The sequence below is a fragment of the Ascaphus truei genome, chromosome 22, assembly GCF_040206685.1.
Source record: "Ascaphus truei isolate aAscTru1 chromosome 22, aAscTru1.hap1, whole genome shotgun sequence".
NCBI lineage: Eukaryota > Metazoa > Chordata > Amphibia > Anura > Ascaphidae > Ascaphus > Ascaphus truei.
Window position 1 is genome coordinate 317,523 of NC_134504.1, and position 22,244 is coordinate 339,766.

At 41.9% G+C, this 22,244-nt stretch overlaps 1 protein-coding gene across 4 annotated transcripts in view; it reads right to left on the reverse strand.

Annotated features, from left to right (window-relative positions):
* ABCC3 (ATP binding cassette subfamily C member 3) overlaps positions 1 to 22,244 on the reverse strand; it is a 108,209-nt gene that overhangs the window by 33,446 nt on the left and 52,519 nt on the right. For all 4 annotated transcript variants that reach the window (XM_075579587.1, XM_075579586.1, XM_075579588.1 and 1 more), the window contains 11 exons: positions 21,898 to 22,044; positions 20,061 to 20,148; positions 19,414 to 19,480; positions 18,168 to 18,294; positions 17,619 to 17,795; positions 11,069 to 11,236; positions 8,057 to 8,240; positions 7,184 to 7,289; positions 5,899 to 6,049; positions 4,008 to 4,215; positions 2,369 to 2,679 (listed from right to left, as the gene is read on the reverse strand). In XM_075579587.1, coding sequence (XP_075435702.1) covers positions 2,369 to 2,679; positions 4,008 to 4,215; positions 5,899 to 6,049; positions 7,184 to 7,289; positions 8,057 to 8,240; positions 11,069 to 11,236; positions 17,619 to 17,795; positions 18,168 to 18,294; positions 19,414 to 19,480; positions 20,061 to 20,148; positions 21,898 to 22,044 — 1,734 coding nt within the window. The remainder of the gene's footprint in view (positions 1 to 2,368; positions 2,680 to 4,007; positions 4,216 to 5,898; positions 6,050 to 7,183; positions 7,290 to 8,056; positions 8,241 to 11,068; positions 11,237 to 17,618; positions 17,796 to 18,167; positions 18,295 to 19,413; positions 19,481 to 20,060; positions 20,149 to 21,897; positions 22,045 to 22,244) is intronic.

The following is a 22,244-nucleotide window of genomic DNA, read 5'->3' on the forward strand; positions in this document are numbered from 1 at the left end:
TACCCCCCCACCCAGTCAGTCATAACCCCCCCCACCCATGCAGTCATACCCCGCCCACCCAGTCAATCATACCCCCCCCCACCAAGTCAAACATACCCCCCCACCCAGTCAGTCATACCCCCCCAGTCAGTCATACCCCCCCACCCAGTAAGTCATACCCCCCCCCACCCAGTCAGTCATACCCCCTCAGTCAGTCATACCCCCCACCCAGTCAGTCATACCCCCCACCCAGTCAGTCATACCCCCCCACCCAGTCAGTCATAACCCCCCCCCACCCAGTCAGTCATAACCCCCCCCACCCAGTCAGTCATAACCCCCCCACCCAGTCATACCCCCCCACCCAGTCAGTCAGTCATACCCCCCCACCCAGTCAGTCACCCCCCACCCAGTCAGTCATCCCACCCCCCTGCCCAGTCACCCCACCCAGTCACCACCCCACCTGCACAGTCACCCCACCCAGTCAGACAGTCAGTAATCCCCACCCAGTCAGTCAGTAATCCCCACCCAATCACCCACCCACCCACCCAGTCACCCCACCCAATCACCCACCCAGTCACCCCATCACCCCACCCAGTCACCCCATCACCCCACCCAGTCACCCCATCACCCCACCCAGTCTCCCATCACCCCACCCAGTCACCCCATCCCCCCACAGTCACCCTCTCTCCGTCTCTCACCCTCTCTCTCTCCCTCTGTCTCTCCCTCTGTCTCTCCCTCTCTCTCTCCCTCTCTCTCACCCTCTCTCCGTCTCTCTCTCACCCTCTCTCGGTCTCTCTCTCACCCTCTCTCCGTCCTCTCTCACCCTCTCTCCGTCTCTCTCTCACCCTCTCTCCGTCTCTCTCTCACCCTCTCTCCGTCTCTCTCTCACCCTCTCTCCGTCTCTCTCTCACCCTCTCTCCGTCTCTCTCTCCGTCTCTCTCTCACCCTCTCTCCGTCTCTCTCTCACCCTCTCTCTCTCTCTCTGTCTCACCCTCTCTCTGTCTCACCCTCTCTCTGTCTCACCCTCTCTCTGTCTCAAAATCTGGATCTGGATATTTTATTTACCCTGTATATCTTAACTGCCCTATACTACACCGAAATAACCTATACTGCTTTCTTCCAGATCTGACTCAAGCTTCACACAGAAGACATTGGAATCCCCCGTAACCCAGAAGAGAGGTAGGGAACACATCCCCTCCAATGTATAACATTGTGGGAATGAGGTACCTGGACATTGAGGGTCTGCGGATCAGGTAAGATCCCAGGTGGGATTGCTGCTTTAAACATTCTGAAGCGGGGGCATCCAGGCACTAGTTAAGGGGTGCAGGAAACTAGTCATTCACATCTGGCTTTTTTTTCTAGATTCGACATTTATACACACACATACACACACACAAAACAAGGACTAATTGTAGTATAATGTAATACAATAAATAAACTTATGTCAAAAACGAATGTTCTTACTAGAAATTTATTAAATTTATTTCATTTATGGTTTTTTTTAAATGCGGGGCTGGGGGCGGGATTAGAGGCGGGGTTGGGGGCGGGACTAGAGGCGGGACTAGGTGGCGAGTAGATTTTTTGGTTCGGCGAGTAGATTTTTGGGTGATTTGTCAAGCACTGCATATATGTATATATATATGTGTATATGTGTGTGTGTATATATATATATATACACATATATACACACAGTTGTGTGAAAAAGAAAGTACACCCTCTTTGAATTCTATGGTTTTACATATCAGGACATAATAACAATCATCTGTTCCTTAGCAGGTCTAAAAATTAGGTAAATACAACCTCCATTTTGGCTTAATTTTTGTTAATTAAATCATGACAGTGTAATATGTCGTGTTGTTGTTCACCTGAGGTTGTATTTACCTAATTTTTAGACCTGCTAAGGAACAGATGATTGTTATTATTTCCTGTTATGTAAAACCATGGAATTCAAAGAGTGTGTACTTTCTTTTTCCCACAGTGATAGACAGAGTAAGCTGATTCTCCCAGCAGCCACTCACTATCATGGCCAGAATCCTAGTCTACATGGGATTTTAGGAATCTTCTGGTTTTAGCCAATCTTGACCTTTAGGGTCTCACATGAGATTTCCCTGTGTACCACATGTTCAGGGTCTCACTTAGCATTTCCTGGGTACCTCATGTTGAGGGTCTCACTTAGCATTTCCTGGGTACCTCATGTTGAGGGTCTCAGGGGGTTTCCCTGGGTACCTCGTGGGGCAGACAGAGTCTGATGTTTGCCCGTATATGGTGCAGCCAGGAGATATTGATAAAGAACTCCACATAGTAACTAGATTTAAGTTATCTACACGTTTCTTCCCTAGGAAAGCAACATAGATCCATACCAACCCAAATGTAAAGTTACCAGACGTACCTGCACAAAGAAGTATACAAAGGCAAGTGGTACGATAACTACGGCAAACAGTGGCGTGCTGGAAACAATTACAATCATTGTTGAAAATGATGCGAAAAAGGTGGACAGGAACATTAAGATGGTGGGAGGTATTACTTCATCAATCACATAAATATCTTTGGAAAAACGATTGATAATCCGACCAATTGGTGTTGTGTCATAGAAAGACTGCGGTGTATGAAACTTGTTGTCCAATAGCGCTTCATGTAGTTTTCTGGCGGCGCTAATGCCAGCGATTGCAAGTGTAAAGGACGAAATCATTACCAGAAAGCCTGTACAAAACAAAAGCAATTAGTTACCACAACAAAAGCAATTAGTTACTACAACAAAAGCAATTAGTTACTACAACATAGTCCTTGGTAAACCTGGGAATATGTTACTTCACTTTGATATGGAGACTAATAGAATAATAGTATAATAGTAATAATAGTAATAATATACAGTACACATTTTAATGTATGTGTTCCTACTAGGGGAAAGGCAGTATACATGTACAGTATGCAAACAGATAGGTAAGCCATCTGGTATTAGAGATGAGCCAAAGTGACAAAATTCTAATAGGAGTTTAATTTTAATGTTTCCCAAAAAACAGAAATGTAGAAAATGTTATAATATTGAAAAGTGTGCAAAAAAATGAAAAAGTGAACAAGCATATTCTAAAATTGGAAAAAAAACATTGGAACGTATTTGTGATCATTAGATTATATTCGAAAATTCAGAGAAATAAAATCTGCAAATCAAATTTCTATACATTAGCCCAAAGAATATCCTAGCTTCAGAACACGTGGTTCATTCTTTGACTGCACCACCTATGCTGAAGCAGCGATATCCTGAAAACATGACCTGTTGGGGCGTCCAGAGCACTGGAGATGAGAAGCCCTGTGATGAGCCCGTCTCTAGCTGACAGGATAGAATCTGTTAATATGATCAGAACCTTTGCAGTTTTGCATGTATTGTAGTCACTCACTTGAGCACTGCTGAGTCAGACTGATTATATAGTCTGATAGAGTCTTGCATAATTAATAGCAAGTTGAAACGAGCATAATGAAGGCCTAACGGAATTAAAGCCGGAATTAAAGCCGGAACGACTTTTCCTCTAGCAAGGCTTTGTGGGGTATAGAATTATTGGCACAAAACAGCGTACAAGGTTCTGAAATAGCATGCCTCATTAATATGATTGGAAAACCAGTTGTTAATAATTTCTATAATGCGCTTTAATGCTTAAAAAGGTCTTTTGTGTATGCAAATAGTAGAGATGTGTCTAGTATTAGTACGTTCGTTCGCAAAACTGGCGAATATCTGGTATCCGTTGATCACGACAATTTCGCAAATCCGACAACATTGGCCAAAGCGTTCAAAAACATAATTACTCATATTAATTATTAATCCTGGGGAGAAAAGTGCCATCTTCATCAAATTTAAAACTGAGTAAGTCCAAAATAGGGCAAATACACACCGTTTGTCTATTGTAGTTGGTAGTGATACTTGTACGTGAGAATTGTGCATCTACTGGTCTAAAGCAAAGTGCTTGCAGACAGCTATTGCTTGTAAATGCTGCGCACCAATTATAACTCATCAGTACCAGCAGTGTCATTCCTACCTTGTACTAATCCTAGGGCTGCATAGACGCCTACACGCAATGGTGTATTTTGCTGGATACCATTTATAACAGGCTCATTTGTCCAGCCACTGAGCCATACATTCGCTCCAATTGCAGATGCATTTTGACAGCAATACAGGAAACATATGAATAAAGAAACCACAAGCCCAACTGCCTTTATGTATTTCCAGAACACTTTCATTTTTACCTACAAATATGAAAAGAAATGTGTGTGTGTTATATAAGCATGAAGCAAGGTAAGGTTATGCTAATATCTCACATAGCAGGCAAAAAAACAAACAACTTAACAGTGCAATCATCTTCCTGAGAAAAATCTAATTACCCTTAAAATAAAGGTTGTTCGTTATTTGATTCCTGCGAAAAATAATTACTGCTGCATATTTTTCTTATCAGGAACGGATGGCTTCATAATACAGTATACGTACAAACAAAATGCACCTGTAGATTATAAGATCAGAAAAGGTCCTACTTTTTCCATGGCACAAAGAGCTAAGACACCTTATTACCCATTCACTTCACTGGGCCATATCAGAAAGATCAACACAATAATGAGAGTAATAACTATTTGCTTACCACGAAAGCCTTAACATTTTAACAATTCAGTATTACACCTAGACAGGGGATAGTAAGGGGTCAATCACCATTACATGTAACCCGTTAAACATGTCATTGACGTCATTCATTATAGGAGGGTTTCATTTAGGTTTCACGTTAGATTACTGTATGAGTGCATGGCCATCTATAATATCTATATCTACAATATCAACATTTACTTTCATTGTGAATTGTTATCAGTCTGCAAATGTATAGTGATTGATTCAGATGTACATCTCATCTTATTTTCAACAATGTACCGGGACACACATAGAAACAGTTACTTACGAACGCGTTTCAGCTATAAAACTAGTGCAAAAGAATAGAACAGAATCCAAGGAAACATTGCTACTGTTTCCGATGGGAATCAGAGGATGAGATTTTCTTGCGGTTTTTAGAGTTTAGCCGTAGCCACAAAAATCGCATAAAGAAATTAGCCCTGTGCCATCGCGGTTTCTGAAATAAGACCCCAGTTTGGAGTTATGATTCACAAACAACTGGTCCTACATAATAAAGAGGTGCGCAAACTGGGGGGCATGAGACTTTTCTTTGGGGAGGAGGGGGGGGGGGTGTGTTGGTGGTTACAGAGTCCCTGCGCTCTTCAGCGCAAGGTCTCTGTACCTCACTTACCTGAATTCAGCTGGCTTCGGGTGACGCTTCACAATGGCAACACGCATCAAATTCCGTCGGATTAAAGGTAATGGGGGCACGACACTGGGGAGAGCAGGCTAGGGGGCGTAGCGCAGAAAGTTTGCACCCCACTTATTTAAAGTAAAGAGTAGTCAATATGTGGAATATACTACTCATTGACACTGTGATGGGAGATATAGTAGACATATTTAATACAAGGTTTGACTATTTTTTTTTAGGATGGGAAGGAATAGTTTACAGAGATATGCTAAATAAGTTAGACCATAGGAAGCGCATTGACCCAGGGAGAAATATGTTACTGGTTTCAGGAAGAATTTCTTTACACTTTTGAGACATAATTGGTGTATTTCAACGTTCTAGTGGCTGTATTTGTCTCTGAGAAATGTAACCTTGTTGTAGGTTGTCATAAATTTGTTCTTCAAGAGACATCCAATGTTTCACTGGGTTGTTTCTTCTGGATCAATATAACGACGAATATATGCTGTGGAATGCACCCAATTAGACTGTAAGAAAGGTTGAACTTGCTGAACATATTTCTTTCTCGAATCTACCATGTTAGTATATCTGCAAATGCAATTGAAATAAAACAGCCAACTTTTCTTTAGATGTATCTTGGATAACGCACCCTTCCAGTCTCCGCTGTCTCTGTCTGAATGAGCTTCTGAGATGGGACTCTTTTTGCATTTACAGTTTCAGTTGTTTTTCTTTCACAAACTCTTCTCCTTGTGGACATTGCGTGGGAAGATTCCCCATCTGAAGACAGTATGCTAATTTGCCTGGGAATAAATTGGTCAATACTTATATTGAATAGTTGAAATTCTAGATTATTATTGGTGATGTTTTATTGGTAATTTTTCAATAATTTATATTATAATATTATTTATCTGTCACATTAACCATTTAATGAGTAGCTTGTCCTATCTAGACAAGTTATTGCATTTATTTAAAATTGTGCACTATTAATGTTAACCAAGTTCTATGCTTTTCATATACATTTCTCATTGTCCTTTTCTTATATGAACATTTCAGCTAAGTTTTTCAGACTAGATTGATTACTCATATTAAAGTACATCTAAGTATGAAGAGGAGCAGCTGACATTAAATATAACATGGGTTATATATATAAATATATATTTTTATATCCCTGATAAATCATATGGTTAAAATATGCCTCTAGAAGATTCACAAAATCTCAAACTATGCAATATTGTTTATAATGGAATGTTCGATAGAAAAAATTTAAGAACAGCGTTGAGGAGGACAATTTTTTCTATCGGACCAATATAGCATTTGGACAATCCTTGTTATCTCCTGGCTGCAGGACTTTCAAACTTAAGAGGTGATCACAAATCACATTGACATTTATCCATACATTTATAGTTGTATAGATGTTGATTTATTATAAGTAATCATTATTTTGTTTGTAGCATTATTTAAGGGTATAGCGCTGAGGTTGTGCTTTGTTTCTAAAAAGCGAGGGAGAAGGAGTGGCTCAGTGAGTAAAAACACTGACTGGCACTGAGAGTGTGAAGCAGGGGAGCCAGGTTCAATTCCCATTGTCACTTTATCTCCATGTGCCTCAGGCGCCAAAAAATAGATTGTAAGCTCCACAGGGCAGGGACCTCAGCCTGCAAAATGTCTCTGTAAAGCGCTGCGTACAACTAGCAGCGCTATACAAGAACATGCTATTATTATAATAGCAAAATTCTATTTTATTTACTATAATATACAAATGTAGCCACGGTTATTACACCCGCTGGTAATGCAGAATATGACAGAGTTTCATAGGATTAAATGACAGTGATACTGCAGAATGTCACAGCACCGGTGGCTGCAATAACTCTGCTACTTCTGTATGTAATAAAAAATGCACATGGGATCGTATGTATGAAGCAAAATACATTACTTACCTAATGAATTTCTTGCGGGCTTCATTAGCAATAGGCTCATTATCAGTTAGATCTGTATGGTTACTGAGACTTTCATCCGCTAATAAGACTTCTTCCTCATCTAATACTGAAACAAACAAACCCAACAAAACATTCTCATTAAGTAAAGTGAGAAATGTATGATGTATCATCATGATGCCTGCAGTAGAAGTCTGATTTCCCAAAGCTTAAAGAAGCTACACCATAGGCGGAAAATAGGCAGCCCGCGGGACACATGCGGGTTAAGATGCATAGCCAGTAAACCTACCCACATACAGCTGTTTCAACCCATAGGGTCTCATCAGTGTGAGACTTTTAGGGGTCCATGTCATATGGATTTGAAGCAAAAGGTGGCACTGTGTGCTCATTTGCATGTCATTTCTCAGAATCCCTTGCTGCAGTGGAAGCACTGTATGCTGGGCGATAATGGTGAAAGCCAGGGTTGCAGACCTGTCTAAGACATACAAATGAGCATACAGGAATATTTCCATTTGCTGTACTGTGGAGGGGTTTTGTCACTTTTTTTACCCACCATAACTTAACTAAAATATTATATATATATAATATTTTTATTTAATTTTTTTAGCAGGGTTCATAGCGTCGATGTAACTTTAGAAGAGAAGGACAGACGCCAATATGAAAAATAGTGATTTATTATTACTCTACGTTTCGGCTCCCAATTTTTGCATATTGGAGTGCCTGTTCTTTTCTTCTACAGATCTATATATATAACCGAGCAACATGTATTGCTGCTTTCAGTATAATAAATGTCACTTTTAAATGAAAAACAATCATTTGATTAAGCATTTTAAAACCAAGACTACGCTGGCTTAAAAAAATGATGAAAATCGTTACTTGTTATTTCTTCCTCTTCCACATTGTCATCGGAAGCGTAGTTCCGGAGGAATTCGGCAAAAGCGCCATTTTGCTTTAAAAGCTCTTGATAAGATCCCATTTCAGACACTCGACCATCCACAATAACAACAATATGGTCGACCTGCGGCAGGAAGCTGATCCCGTGAGTGACCAAAACTCTTGTCTGGTGAGTAAAATATGTTACTTCAGTTGCGTAAAAGATACAAAGTAAATTTCATTACGGTCATTTCAAATACTATGGCTCAAATACTATTTTATGTTTTCTCAGACAGCACACACGGAGAAGAGACATGTGGGGTTTCAAAAGTTCTGTGTTCACATATTTCAACCTGAAACAGATCGACCCATCTCTTCTCACAATGTAATGTGAAGCGTGTTGTATAGTGGACTAGCAATTCCCATTGAAGTGTTACTATGCCATCAGACACATTCCGTTCAGTTAAATAGGCCGCAATGCATCTACCAGCACCAGAAAGGGCCTTATATACCGCGTAGTAAATATGGATTTTAGTATTAAATACAGTATGTATGATGCAACTGCTGCCATGCTGAATTAAGTTGGCTCAAATCATTTTGATATATTGATGCTTTTACAGTGCTTTAAATTAAACTGTAATTAGATGCAAAACCGCCTTATGAGTTAAAGTGGTGATAGCGGTGAGGAGTCCTTGCCGTATTAAATAGGAATGTGATGTGGAAAAGGCTAATTTGCACACAAGTACACTTAGTGACAAACGTGATGGCCGATTCTGAGATGCCCCAATTGCTAATATATACAGATGGGTGCAGGGTCGCCAAATCAAACTGATTACAATAATATGTTGAGAGGGTTAAAATGACATAACTGAAGCATAAGAAAAATTAACTGAAAAAAGATTTAGCATAAATTATTTTTGCATTGTTTTTTCAGAGTTTAACCTGTAAATGTTGCTTCAAATTAATGGCGGGCTACATATTACTTTTGGAGCCTCCAGTGTTAATTAGAAAATATTCAAATATGAAAAATGGTTTTACAAAGTCATTATTCAGCGAGTTTTAACCTATTAGAGGCACAGATTAAAGTATGTATCTTGGGAACCGTGGGGTCTACAGAGTATTAATATGGCTCAGATCTGGGGACCCCATGCTTCTCATTCATTTAAAAAAAAAACAAACAGGGGGGCCGGGGGGGATTGATTGCTCCTTTAAATAGATTTCATTTACATGTGTTCAAAGTGTGTTTATATGGAGTACACCTTTAACCACTACTGTGCAATAGTCTCCGATTATATACATACACGTAGGCAAACTAGGAATCTCATTTCTGCTGTCAATTCCTATCCTGCCGTTTATTGAATAGCTTTTAAATATTTAATTTTGAGAGAGTTGGTCATTTACATATAGATTTCCCAAGCCAAAAAGAATTTAAATCGAACAGATACTAATCACATGGTTTAGACATGCAAAAAGTATTCAATGAATATAGTAGGATGTGTTTTTTTTTTTGCCTTTTAATGCTTTGTTATTCCTCAATTTATGGGAACACATCTTGACAATAAAAGATAAACAGATAGAGGTTACTCTTTTTTATTATAGAAGAGAAAACAGTTTACAGGTGTTTTAAAGTGTGATAGTGGAAGTAGATTAGCACAAAATACATAAAATGATTTGGAAAAGATTATTCATTTTTCAAAGATCCCAACTTAGATTCACTAAGATTCCCTAACCCTAACCCTAACCCTAACCCTACCCCTAAGATTCCCTAACCCTAAGATTCCCTAACCCTAACCCTACCCCTAAGATTCCCTAACCCTAACCCTAACCCAACTCAATGGCCGTATCTCATATCTCAGTATTCACTAAAGACAAATAACATTACTTTCACCAGGATTTACTTCTGCTGCAACAGTAGCATTATATTTAACAGCCATTAACCGTAATATTTCCTATTCACAATGCTTCGTGAAGCTAAACTCCAGAAACTAACATAATGTTATCCAACTCATAAACCTGGCGTTACACCCATCCAGACCCTGAAATAATTGGGCTTTAGGTTCTAAACCCTCAACCATTTTCATCATATGGATCAAAGAGCCAATGGCGTAGAATTAAACACGGGCCTTCACAGAACAATAGACTCTCCTTTCCCCGTCAGAACTCATTAACTCTCACAGACACGTGAGGGTCAGAGGATTAGCTCAAAATCCTGGCATCTCTTGGAAAATCCCATAGTGTTCACAGGTCTGCTGTAAGTAATTCATGTAGATACGAGGTTATTAGATGTGTTGGGGTGAAAGTAGTGGTGAAGGGTGATGGTGGGAGGTGTCTCAGGAAGGGGCGTTAGGTTCCCTGGGGGGTGGGAAGTGGGGATAATGCCCTTATTTGCCATAGCGGTTAGCAAGGTATTACTAACCAATGCCTCTTTTGTATACATGGAGGGTCAGTAGTCTAGTGCTAATTATATATTACCCATTTTTAGCCTTTAGTCGCATGCTAGTCATGGATTGCTCATGACTAGCTAGCCACTTGGGTTATTAGTGAGTTAATATATTACAAAAATGATCAAAGTCTTTTTAATGAACTTTTATCATCCGCTCTTGGTGTTTCTCTCCCCTCCAAACCCTATTTCGGGGTCTGGATAGGAGTAATGACAAGATGTTAGTACCGTCACATTTTTTGCAGAAAAGTAGTGTTATCCTAAAATAAGGTGACATTCAGGCAATGTCAAAGAGGTCAGGTACGGATCTTATTAATTCTTAGAATTATCTTGGTGAATAAGGCGTTAACTCCAGGAAAATAATTGCCATTCTTGTTTTAAATACATTTATAGCAATCCTGTAACATTTAATTGCTATAAAAGTATCGATGCCAAATATCGCTAGTATCGAAAGAAACAAACAAACGATGAAATTAGCATAAAAATTAGTAAAAATATCGACACACAGGCCTCTAGAAATAAAAGTGCCTAGGGCCTACAAAGGTCTTCAAATGGCCCTGGCTACAGGTACTTACTTTCCCGCTAAGCAAGCCCTCTGGTCCAATAACATTGTCAAAAATATGCTTAGCCACGTGAGCGTCCACAGCAGAAAGAGGGTCATCTAATAAATACACATCCGAATTACTAAATATAGCACGAGCAATGCTGACTCTCTGCTTCTGGCCGCCTGACAGATTGATACCCTGTAACGAGAAGAGGATGGAAAGAACTGTAAACAAACCAAATCTATGAAAGAGTCTTCAGGATTCATTACACACATTCTCAATTTCCAGTAGTCGGCCAATAATAATTACAATATTAAATACTGTACTGTATATTGGTGTAAGGGAGTGAAGAGGTTAACTCCCTTTGCAGGGCAGGAGACTGAACTGAGGTGTCGGGCTTCCTGCAGCTGACATGTAAAACTCCTTAGTGAACAGGTATAAAAAGCAGGAAGTAGCTGCTTCAGTGTCCCTGTTTGGAGTCTGTTAGGAGGATCACAAACAGAGCCCCCGCCCGCAGGGATCCAGGCTGGTTGACCAGAGGATTTTGCCTGGCAACCGTGAAGAACCCACAGCCTCACCCAGCAGAGAAGCCTGTACCAGAGAAGAGCAAAAAGACTTACTGGGAGCAGCAGGACTTCACCGCCTGCATCTTAAGTGCCTGGAGATATTGGAGATGCCGGACCAAAACGCACAGTTTAGACTTTCTATATTGTTCCCTAAATATTGTTGTTATAGGTTTTTGACTGGTAACTAGCCTACCCAGCCAGTCAGATAGAAAGGGCCACACTAATGTTTAGTCAGTCTCCTGAAAGGAGTAGGTTTTGGTTTTATGATTTTGTGTTTTTGCATTAAAGGGACAGTAGCCCTATTATTTAATTGCTGTTTTGCGGAGAATAAAATCACTCAAGTTTGGTTTACCCTAAAAAGTGCATGTGTGGCATCTGATCTGACCTCGCCTACAGGCCGCTCCGTCACAAGTGGCTATCTGCATTTCTTCTACAGTATACAGAACTAAAAGTAGATAATGTTAATAATTCAAGAGAACATATTAATCAGTCTGTTTTGCTCAACGTTTTTCATTGTAATATGGCATGGTGTCAGACCACATGCCACCAGTTCTAGGTATAGGTTCTCTATCTATAGTAAATTAAAACAGCACTTGTGGTGCATTTGCATGTCTCACGGATTGTCTCCAGGCATGTCTCTATTTTTACTTGGAACCCTGTTTACTCTACACTGTACGGTGGAGGATTTTTGTCACTATTGTTTTACCCAACATATTTTTTTTTAATGTCTGGTTGTACCCACGCAAAAGCTTCACGCAGCATGGCCAGCAACCAACCTCACACTCATGAGACCCAAAAGGTAAAAAAAGCTGTCTGTGGGTAGGGTTACTGGTTATGTACTTCTTTAACCCAAGTTTTGCTGAAAACTGTGTAAGGTGGCAAACATAAGTTTATAAGGGTTGTGATGGAAGGGGGTAACCAGGCTCCACAATAAAAGGTTTAAGCCCATCTGGTTACCCCTGAAACCATGGAGTACCTGGCAGCTACTGTACCTAGCACCATAAACCAGGGATTATACATGTAAAAAATAAAGTGACCCCTGCTTTTCCTGTTTACAAGTTCCCTTTGCCCTAGAAACATGAACCGTCTTGTGTATAAGTTTTTTGTGGGATATTTGGGTCGAAATGCAATTATTTTGTTTGCAGGAGTTCGGGGGCCAAAGTTACTGGTAGCCCCCTAATTCTCCCCGACGTGCAGGCACTATTTGCCGGTAAGTGAATGAAAATACACCGGGGCTGCACAGTGTCCCCCAGACTCCTGGTTTTCGAGTCCAGATATTCCAAATCCATCTCCCGCACAGATAAGGGTTTCCCCAAGAGTTATTGTGTAATAAAACATATTTTATTGTGAGTTGTGTATTTACTATAAATGTCTATTCAGCCAGCCCTGGCATATACAAAGGTGCCGGGGTGTATTGTAGTTCAAAGAGGAGACGGGATGTTGAGAGGTGTCAGGGTGCTAAGTGGCTGGGGCAGGGCAGAGTAATGAGTCCGGAGTGCAGAGATCCCCTGCTGGGATGAAACTCTGGTCTGCCAGACTCAGTGGAGCCTACCCATTAGGTGGCAATGGGTTGACTGGGGAAGCGGCAAAATGTCGTCGCGTTTCCCATTGGTCAATTAGTTTGTTCCACCCATGGGGCATCCTGAGGCATCTTGGCATGCCCCCTCCTTTGACGTCAGCCAAAGGACGAGCCCCTATTCCTATTGGCTGGCGGGGAGGAATTCCCATGTTCTGATTGGCCGCTCCTCCTTCCTCCATGCTGAACATAACTTAGCGAAGGGTATGTAAGAAGAAGCCTCAGTCAGAGAACCAGGTCATCCAGTGACTTATGTCGATAAAGCTATGCAGGCTTTTCAAAGTTGCTTTGTTACAAATAGCAGAGCTACTGGCTTCGTTTTGGAACTACTGTAGGTTAGTCTGACGTACAGAGACTAAGTCCCGTCTTTTGTGGCCAAGTTCTACAAATCGAACGTAGCGGTCGCGGTCAGGATTTCTTGCCGAAATCAGTTCCAGGACGATCAGGACAAGACCCCAGTCAGGATTTTCTACTAAATTTCATTCCAGGAAGTCCGGGACGAGGTCCCAGTCAGGGTAAGCCCTTGCAAGCGGGTGCCCTGCACCTAGGAAAGGCTAGATTTCAATCCCCAAACCGCAGTAAGTGTGCATATTTCTATCTTTTGTATTTCTGTTGTGTTTCCGAGGTTTTTATTCAAATAAACCCCATTTTATTTCACTGCTGTGTTTTACCTATTGAATGATCCCGGTATAAATTTGTTAAAAGACCTGGTCTCCCGTGACAGGGATCCATGTTAAAATGGACATAAAGTAAAGTGTGACACTGTGCTCATTTGCATGTCATTACCCACAAACCATGGCTTCCGGGGAAGCATTGTATGCCAAGTGATAATGGGGAAGGTCAGGGTTGCAGACTTGTCTGAGACATGCAAATGCACTACAAGTGGTATTTTTATTTACTCTACAATGTACGGTGGAAGGTTTTTATCACTTCTTTTATCCACTATTAATGATTTAATTCTCAATCTATGGAACTGGAAGCCTCCAGTTTTTTTTTTTTAACTATTTATTTTGAAAATGTTTAGATTTAAGGAGATAAGGAAGGGAATAGGATACAGCATTCAAGATCAAAATTTGGATAAAAAAAGAAGTGGTTAAGAAATGGGCTTGTGCGAAATGTGTCCTTATAACACCAGCTGCCACAAACCGATACATGTATGTGAGATTTCCAAGAAATGTGCCAACCTGGACAGGTCTAGATTTTTTTTTGTGAGCCCAAATTAAGCTATCGTTACACATCGGTATCGATCCAGGGAATGTCCCATTTCTCACAGGTCGACCCAATGTCTAGGTTGGAATTCTGCTAATTTCTAATTGTGCCGAGTTTCCACAACTCATTTCTGAAAATCTGGAAGGGCTAAGCCACTCATCTGAGCCACTGGGCAATGTAAGCCGGTGTCCTGGGCCTCTGGGCAATGTAAGCCAGTGTCCTGGGCCTCTGGGCAATGTAAGCCGGTGTCCTGGGTCTCTGGGCAATGTAAGCCGGTGTCCTGGGTTTCTGGGCAATGTAAGCCGGTGTCCTGGGCCTCTGGGCAATGTAAGCCGGTGTCCTGGGCCTCTGGGCAATGTAAGCCGGTGTCCTGGGCCTCTGGGCAATGTAAGCCGGTGTCCTGGGCCTCTGGGCAACGTAAGCCGGTGTCCTGGGCCTCTGGGCAACGTAAGCCGGTGTCCTGGGCCTCTGGGCAACGTAAGCCGGTGTCCTGGGCCTCTGGGCAATGTAAGCCGGTGTCCTGGGCCTCTGGGCAATGTAAGCCGGTGTCCTGGGCCTCTGGGCAATGTACGCCGGTGTCCTGCGCCTCTGGGCAATGTAAGCCGGTGTCCTGGGCCTCTGGGCAATGTAAGCCGGTGTCCTGGGTTTCTGGGCAATGTAAGCCGGTGTCCTGCGCCTCTGGGCAATGTAAGCCGGTGTCCTGGGTTTCTGGGCAATGTAAGCCGGTGTCCTGGGCCTCTGGGCAATGTAAGCCGGTGTTCTGGGCCTCTGGGCAATGTAAGCCGGTGTCCTGGGCCTCTGGGCAATGTATGCCGGTGTTATGGGTTTCTGGGCAATGTAAGCCGGTGTCCTGGGCCTCTGGGCAATGTAAGCCGGTGTCCTGGGCCTCTGGGCAATGTAAGCCGGTGTTCTGGGCCTCAGGGCAATGTAAGCCGGTGTCCTGGGCCTCTGGGCAATGTAAGCCGGTGTCCTGGGCCTCTGGGCAATGTAAGCCGGTGTCCTGGGCCTCTGGGCAATGTAAGCCGGTGTCCTGGGCCTCTGGGCAATGTAAGCCGGTGTCCTGGGCCTCTGGGCAATGTAAGCCGGTGTCCTGGGCCTCTGGGCAATGTAAGCCAGTGTCCTGGGCCTCTGGGCAATGTAAGCCGGTGTCCTGGGCCTCTGGGCAATGTAAGCCGGTGTCCTGGGCCTCTGGGCAATGTAAGCCGGTGTCCTGGGCCTCTGGGCAATGTAAGCCGGTGTCCTGGGCCTCTGGGCAATGTAAGCCGGTGTCCTGGGCCTCTGGGCAATGTAAGCCGGTGACCTGGGCCTCTGGGCAATGTAAGCCAGTGACCTGGGCCTCTGGGCAATGTAAGCCGGTGTCCTGGGTTTCTGGGCAATGTAAGCCGGTGTCCTGCGCCTCTGGGCAATGTAAGCCGGTGTCCTGGGCCTCTGGGCAATGTAAGCCGGTGTCCTGGGTTTCTGGGCAATGTAAGCCGGTGTCCTGGGTTTCTGGGCAATGTAAGCCGGTGTTCTGGGCCTCTGGGCAATGTAAGCCGGTGTCCTGGGTTTCTGGGCAATGTAAGCCGGTGTCCTGGGCCTCTGGGCAATGTAAGCCGGTGTTCTGGGCCTCTGGGCAATGTAAGCCGGTGTCCTGGGCCTCTGGGCAATGTAAGCCGGTGTCCTGGGCCTCTGGGCAATGTAAGCCGGTGTCCTGGGCCTCTGGACAATGTAAGCCGGTGTCCTGGGTTTCTTGCCATTCCACACAAATGCAGAAATTTAGGTGTGATTTTTTATTTTTTAAAAGCTTCTAGTGGGATGGGAACTGTTAAGGTATACAAATAAATATAATAAACGAGGTAGAATGTTTATTTGTGCCACTGCTATATGTATAATTCGTGAAATCTCACATTTCTCCTAATTCTCAAGGTCCTTAAAGTTCCTAAATATACTGGGGATAACTGGCTTTATATCAGGAGAGCAGCAAATTGACATTTATATATCATCCTGGATGGCCCTCCGCCGACTTAAACTTAACATGGCAAAAACAGAGCTCCTCCTACTTCCTAACAAACCTGTCCCTATTTCCTCCTTCCACATTACTGTTGGAAGTACTATCATTCACCCAGTAGCCCAAGCACGCTGCCTAGGGGTCACATTTGATTCCTCTCTCACATTCTCTTCTCACATTCAAAAGGTAGCAAAAAACTGTTATTTCTTCCTCTGCAATATTACCAAGATACGCCCTTTAATCTGTTGCTCGACTGCAAAAACTCTGACTCAGACCCTCATTCTTTCCCGTCTTGACTACTGTAACCTCCTGCTGTCTGGCCTTCCTGCCTCTCACCTGTCACCCTTACAATCTACCCTAAATGCTGCTGCCGGAATCACTCTACTCTTTCCGAAATCTGTCTCAGCGTCTCTCCTCCTGAAATCACTCTCCTGGCTTCCTATCAAATCCCGTATCACACACTCAATTCTCCTCCTCACTTTTAAAGCTTTACACTCTTCTACTCCTCCTTACATCTTAACCCTAATTTCTTGCTATACACCATCCCGACTCTTGTGTTCTGCTCAAGGATGTCTTCTCTCTACCCCTTTTATATCTAAAGTCATCTCCCGCATTAAACCCTTCTCACTGATTGCCCCGCACCTCTGGAATGCCCTTCCCTTCAATATCCGACTAGCACCCTCTCTATCCACATTTAAGACCCACCTCAAAACACACCTGCTTAAGGAAGCATATGAGTAGCTCCATGGCTAATAATTAACACCTCATACATTAACCTTTGGTCCCTTGCAGACGCACTTACCAGAACGCCCTCCTACTGTCTCTGTACGTTCTTCCTACCAACAAATTAGATTGTAAGATCTTCGGAGCAGGGACTCCTTTTCCTAAATGTAACTTTTATGTCTAAAGCACCTGCCCTTTATGTGTTATTTATATTATTTGTAATTTATATGATTGTCACGTATATTACTGCTGTGAAGAACTATGTACATTGATGGCGCTATATAAATAAAGACATACATACCCTAACACTAACCTGAGGGCCTGTAAGAATTGAACCGCAGACTCCTACAAAAAGAGGTTACAGAAAAGACAACCCTGCCAGTGCATTCCAGAACATTTGTTATCAACAAACCAGAAAGCAGTAATATTTAGAACAAGTTGTGTCAAACAAGACATTGTAACATTCGGTCATGTTACTGTACATGCTCCCTTTCAATAACATTGAAGGATATACAGTACCTTTTCTCCTATTTCAGTTTCGTCCCCTCCAGGAAGAACTTCTAGATCAGTAAGTAAAGCACATGCTTCTAAAACCTTTTTATAGTTTTTCTCATTGTTGGGACGGCCAAACAAAATGTTGTCCTTTAGGGTCGAGTTTTGGATCCAAGCTTGTTGAGGCACATATGCAATGGAACCCTTAAAAATAGCAAAACATATACATATAAATATAAATGCCTATAAGATTAAGATAACATATTCAGTCTGCTGTGAAGTCTTCTTCCCCATACTGGGAAAAATATTATTTTCATTCATTTAAAGGGAGGTGAACTCTTCTTAAGCATAGTAAAGATGCCTTCATGGTTTATTGAATAGGGGCCTAACACAGGGAGGGAATGCAGGTTAAATTTGTACATTGCATTTGTATGTGTGTGTGTGTGTGTTATTGTAGAGTACACAGGAATGAATGCTTCACATAAGGGTTTGCAGACCTGTGACGTGAATGTGCTCACAAGTGATATTTGTATTGAATTATTATAATAGTATAATATTTAATGAAATGACACCTACCCGCACTGAGACATCTCCTTCTAACTTTTCCATTTCACCAAGAAGAGATGACACCAGAGAGGACTTTCCACACCCGACATGACCAACAATGGCAACCAGAGAACCAGTTGGGACCAACAAATTGATACTATGTATGAAACAAAGTATGTTTTAAAGTTTTAAAGATAACAGACAGATAGAGACGACTGGAAGGATATCTGGGAATCTGCAGCTAAAACTTCAATTTGTACGACAATAAAGGAAAATATATATAAAATCCTATTTCACTGGTACTTAACTCCCAGTAGGCTGAGACAGATCTTTCCATGAACACCCGATCTATGCTGGAGAGGGTGTGGCCAGAGAGGAAATATGGCCCATATCTGGTGGACTTGCCCACAGATTCAGAACTTCTGGACCATGGTCCAAAACATGATCCAAGAGGTCACAGAGCTGAGGGTCCCGCTGGACCTGCTGACCTTCTTGCTAGCTAAACCCATAGAAAATCTGCAGGCTCCCATGAGACGGCTGGTCTCATTTATACTAACTGTGGCGTGTTGCTCTATAGCAGCGGCCTGGAAGAAAATTAACGCTCCACCTAGACGCACAATTATCAAAAGAGTAAACGAGGTCATGCTCATGGAGAAACTGTCGGCCCAGATAAAACAAAATATGGATCAATTCTATAAAATTTGGGAACCATGGCTCCAGGTCTCAAAAAATCTGGAAAAAGGTAGAGATGAGAGAATGAGGTGCAAGAATAAGAGAACTGGACCTCAGGAGTCCAGACGGTGTTGGGGCAATAAGGAAGCATATGAGTAGCACGGTGGCTGATAATTAACCCCTCTTACATTAACCTTGGCCCCTTGCAGACGCACTTACAAGAATGCCTTCCTACTGTCTCTGTATGTTCTTTCTACCAACCAATTAGATTGTAAGCTCTTTGGAGCAGGGACTCCTTTTCCTAAATGTTATTTTTAAGTCTGAAGCACTTTTTCCCTTAGTGTTATTTATATCGTATTATGTGTTATTTATATCTATATTATGTGCCATATTCACTACACAGTCTTCTGTAGTAAGACACCTTCCGGTCATAGAAGACTTCATACAGTCCATTCCAGTTTTAGGCCAATCACATGCTCCAGAGCTTACTGAATGTATTCCCATGTAATTCTAAAACCCATGGATATTGTAGTCTAAATACAATCATAATAGTTAGAGATATGGAAATAAATATTGTGTTTAGGGGTTACAAAATGAATCTTACTTTCGTAGTATAGCTTGTCCATCTTTGGCCCAGCTAAATGTTCCATTCCGTACAGTGATAGCATTACCTGTAAATGATCATATCAAAAAGAAAACGCAGAAATCAAAAGCCTGCATATGAGGTGCTAGTTCATTCATATATACCCAGATAGATAACAGAGGCCAACGCCTATCATTAAATACTGTTAAATAGACAGCTGGCATTTGTGTTTAACCAACTTATCAATGTACAATGGCTTTCTAAGAAACATTCAATCACCCAACCTTATGATATACCTGGTACCCAGTTAAAGTGCTCTAATGCTGTACCTGGTGACAGTGCCATTATGGTGTACCTGGTATCCGGCACTTGCTCGTTCTCATGGGGTGATGGGGATGACCACTTTGTGGCATGTTAGCAGTGGTGCCATATTAGTCTCTCAATGTGTAATCCATGTAACTTTGCAGAAAAAGCATTTGGAAACAACTTCATTTTCTTTTCATCTGGGCCTCTGAATGTGGGTTCTTGTTAATTAAGTTTTCCCTCTACTAGCCCATCCTAGTAAAAGCCCAGTAAAGGAGCAGAGGGGCGTTACCTGTGCAACCTCATGTTCAATAATATACAAATGGCAAAAACATCTGTACCGGCGGACTTAATTTTATCCTTACTGGTTATTGTTTTGTCCTTATTCACAGCGTTTGGATCAAGCTCATCATTATCCAAGAACTTCTGTATTCTCTTTATGGAAACACTTGTCTAAAAAACAGGCAAGATAAATATTAGTGGATATGTCCAAATGTTTGAGATATGACCTGCAGTTTTGATCATGATCTGTAAAGGAAAAATGTAATATAAAATCTAATATTTTTTCCCTATTTTATACATTTTAAAAGGCGTGTTCCCTAAATAGTAAATGATTTGCAGTCAGTACTCTGAAGTACATCAAAAGTAAATTTTTCCATTGTGTTAATGCTGAGAGAGACAGTTTGGAGGTACATATGTTAGCATCAATGTTGCAAGTTATTACTCATATGCAGTGGTCGACAAATCACCAAAAAATCTACTCACCGAACAAAAAAATCTACTCGCCACCTAGTACCACACGTGTGCTGCTTGGGCCAATAGGAGCTCGCCACGATGTTAAATCCACTCGCCCGGGGCGTGCAAATGTATAGGTTTGTCGAACACTGCTCATATGTTTGCCCCTTTGGGGTCAGTAATGAGTGATTATTTATACTTTAAGTTGTGAAAGCTTTTAATGAATCATGGAGTGTATACACGTGAAAAAAGACCTGTAATATTTTGAAAACATTCCACATATTGTTAGCATTCATTACCATGGGTTCTATGGAGAGCTGTCTTGTTACTTCATTAAAAGGTCCTACAACATACAGTTAAACTGCAGGACCGGTACAGCAACTGTATGACAATTTTGTACTAAACAGTGATTACTATGGATCAATGGGAGAATCTACAGAGGAGCTGAATATCCATAAAGTAATGGGATTAAATAGGTACTGTATAATAGGTTTTCTTCTAGCTTGAGTAACCATCCGCTTGCCCCATGACGTTGTTGCAACATCATATTAAGTAGCAGCCTGGTGACCTTATGACGCTGTCTCAGTCATGGACATTTTGCTAGTTTCTATGGGAAATCACAACCTCAACTCTCAGTTAACTCAGAGCACAATCGCAATGGAAAATGAAGACTTCCTATTCTATTCCTGTCAGAGGGTGGATCAGTCATGTGATCACTACACTATGGACCTTCCGGCACCCAACGGCTTAACCCTTTGCTTTCACATGCATGCAAAACAGAGTTCGATCTGTGTAAAGAGGAGGAAAAGGATATGATGGAAACTTTCAATACCTCAGTGGTATCACTAAGGCACAGAAAGAATATGGAGCTGCCCAGCAGCTAAAGTGGTTGCAACAAATACAGTTAAAGAAGGAAGTACTGAATAAGAATCTGGGTTCTCTTAGAATCTCAGGTCCGGTTTTTAACTAGCAGTACTGTGACGCTCCGTCCCGGTCCCGAAGAAGGTGTTAGTGCTATTTATTTGAATGGAGTTACTTTTATTCCCAGCACGGAAAAGCAGCTTCAAAGCATCTCGTCTGGTGAGGCTGCATCATGGCAGAGAAACATTGAAATGCAACAATAACGGAGATTTGATCCGGTGAAGCTGAGTGCAGGAATAGTTACAGGTGTAACTAAGCCAGCCGCGGTCATGCGAACAGAGGATTAATGCTGCGGGTGTCCCAGTCAGAAGCATGGACCCACGCAGCACCGTCTCTGGCGCTGCAGATTTTCACTTTGGCGCACGCGCCACCGGAGTCAGCGGGTCTGGCTACATATTTATGCCAATGGAGAGACCAGAAAAATAAAAATCATCTGACCTGATTTAGTAGTCATCTTTACAAACACATACATTGAAGGATGGTACCAGATCTGTGATATAAATGGTACAATATGTCCCTCTGTATAGGAAGAGTTGTATTTCTTACCTGTGCAATGTTACTTATAACCTGGGGTAGCATGTTCAGCGGAAATCTTAAAATATTAAATAAAGAGAGAGAAACAAATGCTTTCTCTGCATCAAGGATATTATGTTCATCAACGCTGACATACACAGCAAATGTAGTCAAAGCTACCTAAAATTATTTGAGATAAAACAAAAGAAAAAGGCATTACATAATATTTTAACATCACACTTTTACTGACAACTTTACAATCGACAACTTTACAATTCAAGCAATATCATTTGTTTACAAAGCAAGAAAAAGATCTTAGCCAGAGAACTTCTGCCCAGTTGAGTTACCTATATATATGTATAGGTGTGTGAAGGTATTAC